Genomic DNA, 19,291 nt, shown 5'->3' with positions numbered 1-19,291 from the left:
ATTGTAATTGATTTTTGTCTTATCTATATATTCAAGGTTGCTAGTTATATTATCTAACTTCACAAAGGATTATTCATTAACAAAAGAAAAATAAGTACATAACTGACTAATGTAAACTATAATAAATATATAATTGTTGAATGTCCGATGAATAGTCAGAACACATATATTGGTTAGGGCTTAGGGGGTTACAAAAATTATGAAAAAATTGGCTGCTCGTAAATTTTTTTTTTAAAATTTTATACTGAACCCAAAACTCTTAACAAAAGAAAAACACAACAGTTATATGATATAGAGAAATGTTATATCTACAACATTTTTATAACAAATCTTATGTGGCAGGTTGGTATGGGTTGTTATTGGTAGGGTAGAAAAGTAATTTCAGTGATAGATTCAAATTAGAATCAATAATAACTAACCACTTATAATTTATTATAAAAATATTGTAAACGTAACACATCTCCGTAATATAAAGGCTTTAGAAAGCTTTTGGGAGAAAAACATTCCGCAAATCAGAAATAGAAGAAACAAAAGCTGCTCAATGGGCCATGCTGAGAGACTATGAGGTGGGCTTGGACAGTTTGATCATACAAGGGAATAACAAAAACTGCATGGATGTATACATAAACCAGGACCATTACCCAGTTGGGAACGGGACACAATTCTCAAAGTCAAAAATCTCAAATTGCAACTTCTGCTGGGTTCAAAGAAGTGCCAGAGCAGCCCATAAACTAGCACAATGGGCTTTGAGCCCCGGCTTACTTAAATTGACTTTGAAAAAGATTGAAACATTAGATTTTGTCTAGTTCATCTTTCTGTCAATGCTATTAATACTCTACTATTATTAACGAAAATTTTAACTCTTGGATTGATCACACACCCGAACTGGTTTGCATGGACTATGAAGTTCTAATAAATCAGCTTGTCCTGTTAAAAAAAAGAGAAATCAGTTTATCCAAAGTAACTTTATTACTATGTTTTTGGCCTAATCCGTTTGAAACGTATTGGAGATGACATAAAAAGTTATGCAATATTCACCAAGCTCCCATAACAAATTTTGTTTCATTAGCAATTTGGCTTCCCGATAGCAACGAAGAACTCTGACCATTGGGATTTGCTTGATACCTTCCCTACAGTCAGCCACAAGGTTATCATTCCGCTTCAGAATTTCGCCATCCTTCCTCAAAAGATCTAGTGATCTACAACCAGTTTTGCATCAAGTTCAATCGCAAACGCCAGAGGATTTAGAGACAAGCACAATTGGATACCTTCTCTCAAGGCCCAAAGTTCAGCTGCTACACTTGTTTTGGTAGTAGGGTCTTATGTTACTACTAGTAACTTACTAGCAGAAAAAAAATCTAGTACCACAAACAATTACTACACTTTTTTATCATAACTGTGACGTAACAGATTGTGAGTGGTAAAGAAAAAATAATAGGTCCATGCGTAAATGATAAGCAACTACACACAATTTGCTAAGCTGGAACTGTATCAAAAAGTTATGGAATAATTTGTGGTCCTAAAACTACTCCAACTAGCAAGAGTTTGTTTACACATTCCAAGGAGAATTTTTGAAGCATGTACTTCTTTGTTACCTCAGGTGCTGCTATACCCAAGGATTGTTCAAAGTAAAAGATTTACCATTAGTTAAAATTTATCTTTCTAAAAGTACCTATGGTCAATCATGTTACAACTGATAATGAAGTTTCCTTGCATTTTGAGTCTGTCATGCAACTAGGCTACCATCTAAACTCAACTCAGTCCTGATCTTATATTGCACTTGCAAGGTAAGTGATTGTTCCCTACCATGTGATAATGTTAATCAGTTGGTGGTGGAGGAGGATATTTCCCAAAGGAAACCACAAGACTCAAGAGGTCTCTTCACATCTCACACTACGATTAAACATATGCATTGCACATAAAAAATTGGCAACATAAAAATTCCTTCCTAATTCAGTTATATACATGCATTGTTGGCCTTTTCAATTGATATAACAGGAAATGGTAATTTGGCTAGATTCATAAGACTGTCTGAATCAGGTGAAATTCAAATTGGAGCAACAGACATCAAATTATGTCCTTCCCTTTGCAAACAGTAATTTCCCAGACAGTAATGATGTTTAAACTCTGCAACAATTAACAGTGATTTGTAATATATCCACACTTAATAGACAACTTCATATCAAGATAGAATTTTGCAGATCTTTGCAATTTAGAATACTTCACATTTATAATATATATAAAAAAAAATTAAATAAATAAAATCATGTCCATTTAGAATATAGAGAATCAACAGCAGCGCATCAAAATTCAAATTCAAATTACCACTCCTTTTCATAAAATCTAAGATAAGAAGGGCAATGAACACAAAATGAAAATGAAGGCATAAAAATCTCCATCACGTACAAGATACTGTCCTACATGAGTACTCATATTTTAAAAAACAAAAGAGATAGAAGGAAAAAACTAAAAAGATAATAGAAGCCTCTTCACTTCTTAAACCTATTCTGCTTTCTGGAAGCAAAAAAAATAAAAATGAAGCAAACACAATTAGGTGCAAATTGATACCAAATATGTCTGCCTGCTAGCAGGGCACAAGTTAGACCAAACTGGTCTATTTATCTACTTATGGTTGCTAGTGTCCTTCTTCTTGAGTAAGCTTCCAAACTTTCCAAGCAAAGGCTTCTTCTGCCTCTTACAAGCATTCCTGCTCTGCTTCTTCCTCTGGCGAAAATTATTTTTCAATCTTGCAGTTTTTCCAGGTATAAATACGATTGTGAGCAAAATATACAATGAAAGAAAGACACATACAGAATTGTATATACCAATTATTTAAATTAATTGGGCACTTATAAAATTGTAATGAATATATAGTTATCCTAACAATTATTTCAGAGAGAGAGAGAGAACAAAAAAGTTTTTTTTTTGGCTCCCTTCTCATTAAAAATCTCCTCTTGCATAAAATGGGATTGACTGTTGACAATGATGGACAACAGAAATCAGCAATGGCCACTGGCAGCAAGGAACATAATCCACCTCTGCAAAAAAAATCCAACCACGGCAAACTGGCAAGTAACCCTTCCTCTCCCTTTCTTGACTCTTCAACGGCACCCTTTCCCCAAATTCTTCTAAGTTCTCTCATTGTCACTAACTACATCTAGCTCTAAAAGAGCAACTTATTTGTCAATCATGCGTAAAAAGTTACTGAAACTAACTTATTTTCAAGAGAACAAAAAACTGGGACAAAATCAATTATTTGTCAATTATAGTCAGACCCACATGATGCGCAGAAATGTTTCAAGAGAACAAAAAACTGGGTCAAAATTAATTATTTGTCAATTATGTTGTAGATCCATGTGATGGGCAGAAATGTTTCAAGTAATATAATAAATTTTAGCAGTTTACATTTTCTTTTTCTTTTTCAAGTTTGAAAAGATAATGGAGGTTCTCATTTCAAGTTCTATGAGGGTTTTCATTAGTGAAGGCCTTATATAGTAGGACTCAACCTTAAAAATACTACTACCAACAGGAACCCAACAAATCCGGTCATCCCTAACTGATGCAAGAAGCACCAAAATCATCTATGATTTTATTTTTGAAATTGAAATTAATGTTGTTTTTTAATTTGAACTTTGAATTTAGTTTTTAATGTTGAGAGCTTCAAGGGATTTAATAAAATAGTTTCCATATTGGTGCAATTCCTAAAACCCTATTAAACTTTGCTCTCGTAATTGTGAAATGCCATATGATTTGGAATAAAATTATGATTTGAGAATATGTGTTAATCTCTTTCATTTGGTGGTGATGGCTAGGGTTCAAGCAAATTCTAGGTGGTGAAGCCTAGGGTTTGTCCTATTTATCTTTTGTTCCTCTTTTATTCTTATTTTCCTACCTGTGTTCTTCATCACTAACCATACCAATTTTACGGAAACAGAGAAGGCCAAGAAAATATTGGAAGAACTCCATCTCCTAATCTTGGACTGATCTGGTAAACAGAATATACCAATGAGTAACTCCATTATTCCAACACATGTAATCTACCACATAAACTCCTTATTTCGGGCTATTCAAAATGGTGCCCAAAAGGCCTCCCTAAGGATCACCTCTCCACACCATGGATCAAGCCAAAAGTAAATATGAGAAGCACTACCAACCTCAAACTCGATGAATTTAAAAAAAAAAAAAAAAAAAAAAAAAAACCTCTTACTCCTGAGACACGCCGTAGGGTTGATTGATCACCATAGAGTTCAACTTTGAGCTTCTTTTATTCTGTGTCTATTTTTATTTATTTTTGGATAGGTAAATACTTCAATAAACATAACATAAGTGAAACTAGCAGAGTAGACATGATGACAGGAAGAGTACATAGGGCATAGCTACAACAGAAAAAACAAAAGATTTATAAAAAATAAAAAACAAAAACAAAAAAAGAGGAAATAAAAACAAACAAAAAGGATTAATGCAGACCTAGAGAATCTAAATACTCCAAAAGCCCTATGAGAGACAACATGGGAGAGATAGGAGTCCACTTGTATGAGGACTATTAACAATAAATATTTCAATTTTTCCTAACTGCTGCCCTTCAAAGCAAACAAGGTAATGTTGGCCAATTATTTTTATTTGTTCACTATGTATGCAAAGATCATCCACAAAGAAATATCAAATACTAATATATAAAGCTGCAACTACAAAAGGACAATATAAAATCAGGGGCAAAGATTATGGTTTAAACAATACTAACAGCTTACTGCAACAAGTAAAATCATGACAAGGGTTTCAATTTATCCATACCTGCAATGACATCACTTCTTACACACATAGCAAATCTTCTTTATAAGATACCACATTTGCTCCATCTAGTAAAGTAAGGTTCTCCATGTAAGTAGCTACATTTAACTGAGAATCAGCTTGAGTAATAATCTCCTTCTCGTGCAGAGTTTCTGGGTCAATTAAGACACACTTATCTTTGCTCTTTAATACACCATTGGCGGATACCAGCCAAGTCTTTTTTCGAATAAGTGCACCATATTTGGTGAAACCAATGAAATCAGTAAGAATTTGAATCGGTAGAACACAAAGTTTATTCCAGGAATCAAATACACTGTACTCCCTCATCACCCAAATGGAGCATAAAAGCATGCTATGTGGTTGTACACCACTTCCAAATTTAATCAAAGCGAGTTTTTCCTTGAACGAGGTGAGTCCTTTCTTAAAACAACTTCCTTCTTCATCAGGCAGTGGTAGCTCTTTGAATTTCTCACTATTGAGATCAAATGACAAAATCATAGCAGTAGAACGCCCCTCTTGCCCACCTCCTTCTTCTATCATTTCTATCATCCAATGCAAATGTCCACTCACAACCGGGAATGTCAAAGTAAAATTAAAGTTGCGATACACAACATTGGATCTCCACGAGATTCCAAGTTCAATTCTTTTCCATGAATCCGAACTTAACGAGTACACCTCAACCTCAGGGGGAGGCATAGGTTCAGCAATAGTCGATGAAAACTTGACAACCTTGTAGTCATTACTCTGTGAATCGTACCCAAGCCCGAGTGCCACTTTACGTAACTGGGTCAAGCAAGTATCGGGCAACCTCTTAAACATTCTAATACTTGGGTTCCACAAATAAACATCATTACATCCTGGTGTCATATAATCACTGAAACACAATATGCCATTGCATGAACCCGCTAAAACAAGAAACCAAGAATTAAAAGTGAAGGGAATTGGAAACTTGGATATGGTTTCAAACGTGCGGCCGCGAGCGAGCGTACAGACTTGACTGTCAAGACGACCAGAAGAAGGTATGCGAATATTTTTGGCCAAGTGTATGAGAAGACCCTGATTGTGATGATTGTTACTGAGGTGGGTGGAGATGAAACTGGGGTTGGCTATGGAAGAGTACCAGCGTTTGCAAACGCACCTGAATCTTAGGAGTGATTTCACGGGTTGCTTTGCTAGGATTTCCAACACGATTTCTTCTGGGAGATCATGGTTCGTCCTACGTTGCAGGGTCGGTGGTTGTGCTCCACGTTTTTCTTTCCCATGGGACATTTTCCTACGGAAGAGAAAGGGAGTGTGTGTTAATTAAAAGTTAAAACTTAAAACCTGAAACAGTGAGCAACACTGGTAAATCCATTTATAGTTGATATGGTTTTTTTTTTTTTTTTTTTTAAGTTCATAATGTAGGATTTTTTTTTATCGTAATTATCTTCTATATTCTAAAAAAAATATCTCTATACTCTGTATCTATCTACTTCTATGACTATAACCATATCTTTTTTCTTTTCTTTTTTTTTTTTTTTAATGAAATATCTCTATCTATATCTATATTACTCTATTTGGACTTTTCAATAATCTATAAGAGGATTCACCTCTGGTTTAGTTCAAATGGAATTCTTTAAATTAAGGATAACAAAGTCTTATAAACTCTTTTTATAAGTAAATAGCTCACTTAAAAAAAAAAAAAAAAAACAACCATGTCCATTTAATTTTCTCTTCTTCTTTTTTCTGTGTATTTTCTAAGTAGTAGTTCAAAGATAATATGCAAATCCTAGATTTAAGTTCTTTTTAACTTTAACACTTTTCAAAATCATAACTTTTGATTTAGGTATGTGTTCCATTTAAAAGATAAAATTAAAAATTAAAAAAATATATATTTCTTTTACTAAAAATAAATATAACAAACTCTCACGGTCATGTTTTTAAAAAAGAAATAATATGTTCACAGCACTTTTACAATGAATCCTAAGAGATAGGTTGTTATTGGTTGTTGTGAATGAAAAAAAAAAAAAAAAAAAATTTAAGTTATGAATTCAAATTATAAGTTCTTTTTATTAAATACAAGTTAGTTCTCTTTTGTTATTGGTGTAATTCCTAAACCCCATTAAACTATTATTCTTGTAATGGTGAAAGACAGTATGATTTGGAATAGAATTATGATTTGAGAATATATGTTTATCTCTTTTATTTGGAATAAAATACACAAGGGATTAATGTAGACCCAGAGAATCTAAATACTCCAGAAGCCCTATGAGAGACGACATGGGAGAGATAGGAGTACACTTGTACGAGGACTATTAACAATAAATATTTCAACTTTTCATAACTCCTGCCGCCAATTATTTTTATTTGTTCACTAAGCACCTCGTTCTTTTTTCCTTCCAGACATTGATTTTCCAACGGAAGAGAAAGGCCTGAGTGTGTGTGCTTTGTGTTAAAGCAGTGAGCAACACTAGAATGTGACTTTCATTTTCATGTTGCTAAGGTGGGATTTTTTTTTTGGTAATAAATATAATAAATGTTTTATTGGTTTCAAAAAATAAATAAATGTTTTATATTAGTTAAACTTACAACGGTGAGGATAACATTGAAATATGTTTACAAAGAGTACATACTAAGCACTAACACTTCACTTCATCTTGTTCAAAAAAAAAAAAAAAAAAAAAAAAAAAAAAACAAAACTTCACTTCATTTGGGATTGGGAGTTGATAAATTAATGGAATGAAAATGTGTTTAAGTAATAAAAATGAAAAAAAAAAAAAAAAAAAAAAAAGGAAGAAGATGAATGGAGTAGAATTAAGTAATGTTGTTTCTTTAAAAAAACAAAAAACAAAAACAAAAGTAATATTGTTTGAATTAAAAAAAAAAAAAATGTTTGCAAGCTAAATCATAAATTATCAGTCTACTAGTATTGCTTGTTGAATATCCTGTTTTAATTGAGAAACTGACAACCTAATGACCTAAATAATCTCCAATGATTCCCTCAGATGATGTATCACGATTGCAATGAATTGATTTTGGAATCTTTCTTCACATAGGCAAGCAAGTGTTAAGAAACAATATGGTTTAATTTGTAACACCCTTAACCTATAGGGCTTAACATGTAATTTAACCCTTTTTTTTAATCTCCCTCTTCTCTTTTTCTTTTTTTTCTTTTTCCTATACAAAAAGTCAGAAAATGGATATGCAAACTCAGATTCTTGTTCATAGGAAAATTAGACAGTACCATTGAGACACAAGATTCTTAACTCCATATCTTCTTGTTTAATTTTTTGAGCTAGTGTATATTTGGAAATGTTTTTCAACCTACTTGGCTTTTCTTTTATATTTTTGCTAAACCGAAAAAGTTCACTAATAAACGGAAAAATGTGTCAAGGTAGTAGGCATCCATTCATATGATATAAGGGCCTGCAAAAAGTTTTTGGGAGAAAACATTCAACAAATTCCCAATATAATGGCTAAATGTTTGAAGAAAATCTTTCGAACTTAATTGTGATACAGCAACTGGGGAAAAACAAATCAAACGAATCTGTATAGCTTTGGCAGTAAGGAGCTAACTGAAGCATGCGTAGTAGGCTCTTTCCTCTTTGCCAGAAGTAGCATAAACATATGCTATTCAATATGAGAGCAGGTCTGGTGGGCATAAATAATTTGATCACACAAGGAAATAGCAAAAACTGCATGAATGCACACACAAACCAAGGCCATTACCCAGTTGGGAGCTGGACACAATTCTGCAAGATGTTAAAATTAAATGCTGAAAGTTTAAGTTCTCAAGTTGTAACTTCTGTTAGGTTCAATGCAGTGCCCAGGGAGCAGCAAGAACTAGCCCAAAGGGCGTTGAGAAACAATTTTTCTGGCATTGTGTCCCAGACTTATAATCAGAAAAAAAAAATAATAATAAATAAATAAATAAAATAAAAAAATTTAAGCATTAAATTTTGTCTTACAAGTTGTAGGATATATAGTTAATGCTAATAACGATCCTACAGGCTGCAACTATTAACAAAAGAAGCTAACTCTTGGATTGGTCGCACCCCCAAAATTGCTTGCACAGACTGCTAAGTCTAAGAAATCAGTTTATCCAAAATGATATTATTAGTTGTTAGTTGTTACTAATAATTTGTTTTTGGCACTGGCTAAGTACCTAGAAGACAAGTCCTTACCTAAGCTTCATCTGCCTACGACTACAAATATACAAGACAGCATCTATAAGCCAACTAACAACAAACTATAAATGCAACATTCCCAATGTTGCAAACTCTTGGATTCACAACTACTTACGAAATAAGCCATATGATACACCAATGCTGAGGGAATCATCAATTCCAATACATCAAAATGCTGACACAAGACTAACTTCGTGGGTTATTTCATACATGTTAAGAGCAAAGGAAGCATGCATGCCTGATTCAAGCTCAACAATTAACAAAGAGATTCTCTTCAAATTTCTTTTTTATTTTTTTAAGAAAAAAGAACTTTCCTTGCATTTTGCATTGCACAACAGAACTTGGCAACATAAAAATTCACTTCCTAAATCAGTTGGCAATTTGGCATATTTCAATCAAATGGCTAGATTCATAAGACCGTTTCCATATCAGATGAAATTTAATTCCAGCAAAAGAAACCAAATTGTGTGATTCCCCTTGCAGACATCAATTCTCTATGCAGTAATGATGTTTAAACTCTGCAACAATTAAAAGTGATAACTGGTATTTGATTTATCCAATTAATAGACTACTGCACATCAAGATGAAATTTTGCAGCTCTTTCAAACAATAAACATATCAATTTAAAATAGACAATGGGCAGCAGCACAAAAAGATACAAATTCAGATTACCACTCCTTTTCATAAAATCTAGATAAGGGCAATGAACACATTGAAAATGAAGGCAATTTTTTTTTTTTTTTTTTAAATCTACATCACATACAAGTTACTTTCCCACATGAGGAATCACATTGAAAAAAAAAAAAACACAAAAGAGATAGATGGAAAAACTAACAAAAAGCCTCTTCATTTCTTTAACCTATTCTGCTTTCTGGAAACATAAAGAATGAAGCTAAACACATTTATATGCAATAATAGTATAATAACAAATATACCAGCCAGCTAGTAGGGCACAAGCATAAAAAATTTCCTGTTGCTTATTATTTTTGTCTTTTTTCAAGTTTGAAAATATAGGGGACATTCTCCTTTTAAGTTCTATGAGAGCCTTATAGTAGGACTTAACTTCAAAATACTACTACTAGCATGAATCCAACAAATACAGTCATCCCTAACCCTACCAATGTTATGGGAATAGAGAAGGACAAGAAAATATTGAAAAATCTCCATCTCCTAATCATGGACTGACCTGGTAAAGAGAATGTCCCAATGAAGAACTTTGTTATTCCAACTCATATAGGCTACCATGTAAGTCTCTTTATTTCAGGCCATTCGAAATGGTGGTAAAGAGAATGTCCCAATGAAGAACTTTGTTATTCCAACTCATATAGGCTACCATGTAAGTCTCTTTATTTCAGGCCATTCGAAATGGTGCCGTAAAGACCTGCTTAAGGATCACCTCCCCACACCATGGATCAAGCCAAAAGCGAATATGAGAACCATGACCCCACCACAAACTTGATGACTTCAGAAACCTATTAACCCATTCCAAATACAAGTGGAATTTAGAAAAGTGGGAAATAAAAACTACTACAAAGGATTAACATATTGTATTTCCTTAAATATGCTTGAGTACTTAGTTAGAGCGAATATGAGAACCATGACCCCACCACAAACTTGATGACTTCAGAAACCTATTAACCCATTCCAAATACAAGTGGAATTTAGAAAAGTGGGAAATAAAAACTACTACAAAGGATTAACATATTGTATTTCCTTAAATATGCTTGAGTACTTAGGGTAGGAGAAAGAAAGGGAAGTTGGAAATGAAAGAAAATAAAATTATGTAATTGGTTGAATTACATATTTTATTAGTTATTAATATGTTTTCAGCCTCTTTATCTGTTTAAAATTATTTAATTAGTTATTAATATGTCTTAGGCCTCTTTATCTATTTGCTAAGCAATCAGTTTATCTTAAATGATCTCCAGCAGCAACCACACCAATCTCCAGTCTCCACTAGCAAACCAGCAAACAAGAGAGAAAGAGAGAGGCAAAGATTGAGAGACAGAGTAGAGAGAGAGAGAGAGAACAGAGCTTTCAGAAGAGAGAGAAAAAAATTGAATAAAAAAATATTATTTAGTGTCATCATTTGTGGCCATACGCTTCCAATAGTAAAAGTGTACAGTCACAAATCCTAAATCTTTTGACTTTTGCAACCTCTGATGTATTGGAGTTTTTGGTGTTTGATGTTCTAAATGCTAAAAATTTAGCAATTAGAACACCTGATACAAGTGCTCAAAGAGTTTGGGAGTTTATAGGCAGTACAGTACTTACTAGAAAGAGTTTGTTAACTCATCCTGAGGGGAATTTCCAAAACTTTCCCTTCTTTTTGACCCAGGTATTTCTATTTGTTTGGGATTTTTCAAAGCAAAGCTTATTTCAAAATTCACCGTAGCTAAAAATTTGAGTTTCTAGGTGCTTCATGTTACAAATGATAATTTTATTGGGTAAATGAAAGTCACCTATAAAACATGTCTCCCACTCAACTGCCTATGGCTACAAGTATGCATGCATATATACACTAACAAATAACCCCTACTGTGAGTACACATTTTATACAGCTGACCACAATAACAACAATCTGAATCTTTACGTATAACATTAGCAATGTAGCAGAACTCTGAGACTCACCACAACTTATGAAATAAGCCATCTGATACACCAGTACTTAGGCAATCAGTATTTCCAATACATGGGAAGGCTGACACAAGACAGTTTGTGGATTATCTCATATACGATGGGAACAAAGGAAGCACTTGTGCTTGTTTCACAGTCAACAACTAACAGAAAAATTCTCTTCAAATTTCTCAAGAAAATCCCTTCCACATGTGCATAACAGAAAATTCCCGACTTACCCAAATAAACAAACAAACAAACAAACAAATAACTTCCCTTGCATTTTGAGTCTGACATGCAACTAAGCTAACATTGCACTTGCAAGGTAAGTAGTTTTCCCTACCATGTGATAATGTTAATCAATTGGAGATGGAGGCAATTTCCCTACGATTAAACGTATGCATGACACATCAGAACTTGGCAAAATAGAAATTCACTTCCTAAATCAGCTGGCATACTTCAATCAAATACAAAATGGCAAAGTTGGCTAGATTCATAAGACTGTTTCCATATCAGATGAAATTCAATTCCAGCAAAAGAAACAAATTGTCTGATTCCCTTTGCAAACAGCAATTCTCTGTGCAGTAATAATGTTTAAACTCTGCAACAATTAATAGTGATAACTAATATGTGATTTATCCTAATAGACTACTGCACATCAAGATAAAATTATGCAGCTCTTTGCAACAACTAACATATCCATTTAGAATAAAAAATGGGCAGCAGTACATCAAAATACAAATTCAAATTACCACTCCTATTCATACAATATAGATAAGAAGGGCAATGTAAACAACAAAAATGAAGGAAAAAAAAATCCATCACATACAAGATACTGTCCCACATGAGGAATCACTTATGGTTGCTAGTGCCATCCTTCTTGGGTAGACTTCCAAACTTTCCGAACAAAAACTTCATCTTATTCTTATGTTGCTGCTGCTTTGATGGTGGGCTTCCACCATCGTTAATGTTTTCCGTAAAAGATACCCCAATTATCTGATCAAAGCTCTCACCACCATTCATCTTTGAGTCCACTTCCTCTTTGGAGCATTCCTGCTCTACTTCTCTTTCTGGAAAAAATTCTTTCTCTTCACTCTCCTACATCTTAAATTCAATTTCTACCAAATCCTCTCCATTTCCTTACTCTCATCTTCAATCAGAAAAGTATACAACAAAAATCACTTTATTATTTATTGTATATAATTTTAATAGGATTATTTTTTTATTATTCAACGAAGAGTTTCTAGAAATTTAAAAGAAGTTTTATTATGTATTCTATATTATTTAATAACCTACCACGTTTTAAAAAAATAAAAATTAAAAATTAAAAAAAATAATTTTAAATTTATATTATTATAATAAATTTGATAATAAGTATTTTGAAGAGAGAGAGAGAGAGAGAGCAAAAATGGTTTTTATTTTTTGGCTCCCTAATCACAAAAAATCCCCTCTTGCTTACTATGGGGTTGACAACAACTATGGAGAACAGCATCTGGCTATGGGCCAACAGCAGTAAGACACAGAATCCACCCCTTGGAAAAATCACACCATGGCAATTGCGCAAGTAAGCCTTTCTCTCACTTTTTCGATCTTCCCTTCAACCTTTTTCCCAAATTCTCCAAATTCTTCTAAGTTCTCTCATTGTCACCGACTACATCAAGCTCTAAAAGAGCAACTTATCTGTCAATTATACTTAAAAAGTTACTAAAACTAACTTTTTTCAAAGAGAACAAAAACTGGGACCAAATTCATTATTTGCCAATTATGGTTGTAACACACATGCTAGGTGTGTAAAAAGTTTAAATTCAGATAATAAATTTTACCAACTCGCATTTATTATTTTTTACTTTTTCAAGTTTGAAAAAATAATGGAGATTCTCATTTTAAGCTATAAGAAGGTTTTCATTACTGAAAGCCTTACAGTAGGACTTAACTTCAAAAATACTACTCCTAGCAGGAATTCAATAAATATGGTCATTCCAAGCCCTACCAATTTTATGTGAATAGAGAAGGCCAAGAAAATATTGTAAAATCTCCATCTCCAAATCATGGACTGATCTGGTAAAGAGAATATCCCAATGAATAACTCCATTAGTCCAACACATTTAGTGTGCCACATAAGTGTCCTTATTTAGGGCAATTGAAAATGGTGCCAAAAAGGCCCCCTAAAGGATCACCCATGGATCAAGCCAAAAGTGAATATGAGAAACACAACCCACCTCAAACTTGATGGTTCAGAAAACCTCATACATTCATTCTGATTTTGATTCCACAAAGACACACCATAGGGTTCAATTTTGAGTTTCCTCTCTCTCTCTCTATATATATATATATATATACTTGATTAAAAACAGCATAAGTGTAACTATCCGAGTACACTGGATGACAGGAACTGTACAAAGGGCAAAGCTACAAACTGAAAAACGAAAGATTTTAGAAAAATAGGAAATAAAAAAATACTACAAATGATTAATGTAGACATAGAGAATTTAACAATAAATATTTCAACTTCGCCACTCTTAACACTTGCCCGTCAAAACAAGTCAACAACTATTCCTTTCTCTCTATAAGCACCACATGAGACACCAGGGGATCGCGTTCCAAGTCCCTGCTACTTCTCCCACCAAACCTCCCCCCTCCAAGAAGACAACATTTCCTGTACCATTTATTTTTTTCCTTTTTATTCCATTTCTATCCTATATCTCTTTTTCCATTTCTTTTTTTATAATTAAGAAAGAAGAAAAAATAGTAGGATAACTCTAATGAGTTCTTTTTAGCACACAACACAGACACACAAGCAAACAAGGTTATGTTGACTCATTATTTTTATTGGTTCACTATGTGTGCAACAATCAATCACAAAAAAGTATCAAATACTTCTGGTCACAAAAAATAAATAAATAAAATAAAATAACTCAACAAAAACAACAATATCAAATACTAATAATAACAGCCACAATCATAAAAGGTAATATAAATCTGGAGCAAAAATTATGGTTTTTACAATACTAACATGCCTACTGCAACCAGTATAAGAATGACAAGGGTTTCAATTCATCAGTACCTGTTATGATATTCCTTATTAGACACATAGCACCATCTTCCTAGTAAGATACCACATTTGCTCCATCAAGTAAAACAAGGTTCTCCATGTAAGCAGCCACATCAAAACGATAATCAACTTCATTACCAATCTCCTTCTCATGTAGAGTTTCAGGGTCAATTAAAACATTCTTATATTTCCTCTCTATTTCACCGTTGGTAGAGACCAGCAGAGACCCTTTTTGAACTAGAAGTAAGCCATCATTGGTGAAACTAATGTAAAAATTAAAATTTTCAATTGATAGAACACAAAGTTTATTCCAGGAATCAAGCACACCATATTCCCTCATCACCCAAATTGAGCATTGCGTGCTATGTGGTTGGGCACCACTTTCAAATTTAATCAAAGCCAGTTTCCCCTTGAATGATGTAATGAATTTCATAAAACAACATCCTCTCCCTTCATCATCAGGCAGTGGTAGCTGTTCGAATTTCTCACTATTGACATCAAATGACAAAAGCATATCAGCAGAATGCCTCTCCTGTCCACCTACATGTTCTACGCATTTTAACATCCAATGTAAATGTCCACTAACAAATGGTAATGCCTTATAATTATTCACATTGTCGTAAAAAAAATTGGGTCTCAACGAGATTCCAAGTTCAACTCTTTTCCATGAATCCGAATTTAATGAGTACACCCCAAACTCAGGGGGAGGCTTAGACGTGCCAAAAGTCCGTGAAATCCCAACAACCTTGAAGTCATTATTCTGGGAATCATACCCAATTCCGAATACTATAAGGGGAGACTGGTTATCGGGCAACCTCTTAAATTTTCTAATTCGGGGGTTCCACAAGTAAAGAACAACATTAGACCCTGGTACATTATAATTAATGAAACACAATATTCCATTAGATGAACCCACAAAATGGGGAAACCCAGATTGAAAAGTGAAGGGAACTCTAAACTCGGATATGGTTTCATAGGTGCGGTCGCAAGTGAGAGTACAGACTCGACCGCTAGAACGTGAAGAACTAGATGAAGGTTTGAGAATATTCCAAGGAATGTGTATGACATAACCGTGATGATGATTGTGATTAAGGAGGTGGTTAGTGATGAATTTGGGGTTGGCTATGGAAGAGTACCAGGGTTTGCAAACGCACCTGAATCTAAGGAGAGATTTCACTGGCAGCCTTGCTAAGATGTCCAACACGACTTCGTCTGGGAGATCATCCTCCTTCGTCCTACGCCGGAGGATCGCTCCTCGTTCTTCTTTCCTTTGGGACATTTTTCAACGGAAGAGACAGGGTGTATGTTAACTGTGAAACAGTAGTACAATATCAGTCAACTAATTAAGCTGCCTTTTTTCTTTTTCTTTTTTAATCTAATAAATGTGAGCTCACTGAGTTGTGTCATTTCAAAATGGAAAAATTACATTTTACTCCTATAAGTTCTATCTCGTATTACACTTTAAACTTTCTGAATGTATATTTTACATCTTAAATTATGACTCGGGTTACACTTTACACTTCGACGTCAAGTTTAATGTTAACTTGAATGAAAATTTTAAGTTTATGGTATAAAGTGTAATAAAAAGTATAATTTAAAGTAGTAAAATATAATTTCTCATTTATTTTTAAGGAATTGAGAAGAGGGGCAATTAAATATTTTTTACGTTATGTCATACTTTTCTATCCAAGTTAAGGGTTGTGAGAGTGCCCTTTTTCGTGACACTCAGGCCCAAAAATCCTAGGCCTAAATGAAAAAGAGGATTTGGTGGACCGGGCCTTGACTCACCGCAGCTAATGAGCTGTTTAAGAATCAAGTGAAATGCAGAGAATACTCCTGACAATATAAAGAAAATGACAAACAAGGATATCGTAGAGTGTCAAAAATTAACAAGGTAAATTCAGAAGGAAAGAAACAGGATTAACTAAGCGATAAAAATTAGTGCTGTGGGGATCTGGGAAATATGAAGCAAAGTTTCATTAATACATTATCTGTTTGATTACAGAAAGCTCACTAGGACGTGATACAAGGTTCAATCAAGCTCAAAAATTGCAGTCTTGAATGACTATTTCAGCCTTCAAAACTTGCAAAGTTTGATTCTCGTTGAATCCGAGTATGTGCAATAGTGGCTTTTACAGGATACCGGGAAGCAATATTTTGTTTTCCCTTAATATTTTCTCTTCACTCTTGATTTTTTCTGATAGTTCTTTTTCTAGAGAATTTCTTCTTTCTTTCTCACTTTTTCGCTGCCCTTTCTTCACAACCCATCCCCTCCTTTTATAATGGAGTTTTCTGGGCTTCCCGGGGAACCATTGGTTCCCCTGTTTTGCTCTTTTGCAAACAGAGTATGTCCTGTCCCCATCGTCTCGGTAAGTCCCTTTTCCGTTTCTTCTCATTCTTTCCTTCTCTCAGTTCTGATTCTTTTGAAAGCTTCTGGTTGGCCATCTTCTTTGGGACGTGCTGAGGTATGCCCTTCTCGGCATCCCCATTTCTGGCGTCTTCCACTTTTCCTTTTCTTTCCTATTTGGGCGGAATCCTGTTCTGCCTTTTTTAAAAATCGTTTGTTATCATTCTTCTTCCCTGTCTTGGTTCCCCGAGGCCTCTTCTGTCTGTGCCATGAGAGGTCACTCGTGTTCTTTTTTGCTTTTGTTTCTTGTTTTCTTTTTTTTTGTCTTCTTTCTATCGAGCTGTCCCAGTCTTCCTTTTTTTTTTCTTTGTGCCTGAAGGGATCCGCACCTATTGATGGTTCCTGAGGATCCTTGCTTCTTATACTTTGCCGTGGTCCTCTTTTTTTTGGATGCTTCTTTTTTTTGGGCTTCGGGATCCTCTGGGCCTTTCTTTTATTCCCTCATGGGTCTCCTGTATAATTACTTTGGGCTTAGCTTGAATTTTCCTTTTGGGCTTAACTTATTCTTTTTGGGCTTAACTTATTCTTTTTGGGCTTATTTTACTATGATCTTTTTCAGACCTCAACAAGGGTGAACTTAACGTCAATGTGCAAAGTGTAACTAGAGTTATAATTTATGATGCAAAATGTGAATTCGAAAATTTTAAGGTGCAAAGTGTAATCTAGGTATAGCTTAGGGTAGTAAAATATAATATCTCTTTAACAATTAAATAAATTTCTTGTATGACACATCCGTTTCTATGAATTGAAGGAAGTCATTTCCCGGATTTACTTAATTCCTCCTTAATGAGTAAAATCAAACACCGTTAACATATTGTATTTCCTTAAATAATGTTTTGAGTACTTAACTAGAAAGGAAAAAATATGAAGAAAAAGAAAGGAAAGTTGGAAAGGAAAGAAATGAAAAATATATAATAGATTGAATTATTTGGAGCTTTGATCTCATCTTGAATTGTTTTCCTATTGTGTAGAGATTAGTTTATTAAAATGTTTAGTTTTAGTTTTTGTTAAGGCTTTCGACACCCCACCCCCCCCCCCCCCCAAACAAAGCTATTGACATGAGATTGTTTATTGTAAGTTTGTAACCAAGCAAACAAATGAGTGTTTTATTAGCTATACCAACATTATTCATTAATAGATTATGGTAATGAGAACATTGAAACTAGTTTAAAAAGAATAGGTATTAAATTGACATTAATATATATATATATATCCTACCGTCCAGCATGTGTGGACTAAGCTATAGAAACTCCGGGTACCTAATAAAATTAAAGTTTTCAAATGGCGAGCATGCCAGGATATTCTTCCAACCCGTGTGAATCTTGCAAGAAGAAGAATCATTGAAGACAACATCAAGAGGACTCCAGAATCTGGGATACATGTGTTATGGGAATGCGGTGTAGCCCAAGGTGTTTGGGCCAGGAGTTCTATCAGATTACATAAATGTACCCACGGCCAAGCTAAAATTATTCAGCTATTTGAAGATCTGCTGGGTAGGCTGACTATGGATAAGTTTGAAATGTTTCTAGTTCAAGCATGGCTTATTTGGAACCAAAGGAATACGGTAATACATGGGGGGAAACTCAAGGAACCATGTTGGTTGAATAAAAAAGTTCTGGATTATTTGGGTGAGTTCCAACAAACCCAAGAGCAATTGTCTACACCGGTCAGGCAGTCAAGTGTGAATATGTGGCACCCTCCTCCTGCTTCAATCTTTAAACTAAACTTCAATGCTGCTATTTTTGCGGACTTGAATAGCTCTGGTATCCGCAACGAGAGGGACAAGGTGATGGCTGCTATGTCTGTCAAAGGACCACCGGTGAATGATGGTGAAGAGGCTAAAATTTTAGCTTGCTGGAAAGCCTTGGAGTTATCAATTGATGCTGGATTCTTGGAGCTGATCATAGAGGGAGATAATGGCAATGTCATGAGATCAATTTCTTCCCCGAATACAAATCACTTTTTGTTGGACACATGTCTTTAAAGATGTCCACTGCCTAATCCATGGGCTGCATTGGATGTCTGTCAGCTATATCAAACAGGATGCGAATAGGGTGGCCCACTCTCTTACTCGATATGCTAGGAATGTCATGATGAGATTCACTGGATGGAGGATTCACCTCCACTAGTTGTGGAAGCAATGTACTATGATCCTATAATTTTCCAATGAATGAACGTTTGTTCTGGTTTCAAATATATACATGAGGACCAAAAGTACGTTTAAGAAGTTTATTTTTATCTAAAGGAGGTGACCACTAAGAT

The 19,291-nt window shown here is 34.3% G+C and overlaps 1 protein-coding gene across 17 annotated transcripts in view; it reads right to left on the bottom strand.

Moving 5' to 3' along the window:
* Window positions 1-2,309: 2,309 nt before the first annotated feature.
* LOC126699621 (F-box/kelch-repeat protein At3g23880-like) overlaps window positions 2,310-19,291 on the bottom strand; it is a 55,083-nt gene continuing 38,101 nt past the window's right edge. The window contains exons 1-6 of one of the 17 annotated variants that reach the window (XM_050397548.1): window positions 14,635-14,768; window positions 13,030-13,250; window positions 12,400-12,720; window positions 10,141-10,426; window positions 4,792-6,061; window positions 2,310-2,746 (exon numbers count right to left, since the gene is read on the bottom strand). In XM_050397548.1, the coding sequence (XP_050253505.1) occupies window positions 4,810-6,061; window positions 10,141-10,199 (1,311 nt within the window). In that variant the 5' untranslated portion in view covers window positions 10,200-10,426; window positions 12,400-12,720; window positions 13,030-13,250; window positions 14,635-14,768 and the 3' untranslated portion in view covers window positions 2,310-2,746; window positions 4,792-4,809. The other 16 variants (XM_050397554.1, XM_050397553.1, XM_050397551.1 and 13 more) reach the window with 16 other exon arrangements.

This window comes from Quercus robur, chromosome 9, assembly GCF_932294415.1.
Source record: "Quercus robur chromosome 9, dhQueRobu3.1, whole genome shotgun sequence".
NCBI lineage: Eukaryota > Viridiplantae > Streptophyta > Magnoliopsida > Fagales > Fagaceae > Quercus > Quercus robur.
Note: the sequence above shows the minus strand (reverse complement) of the source record. Positions and strands in the feature narration are given on the sequence as shown.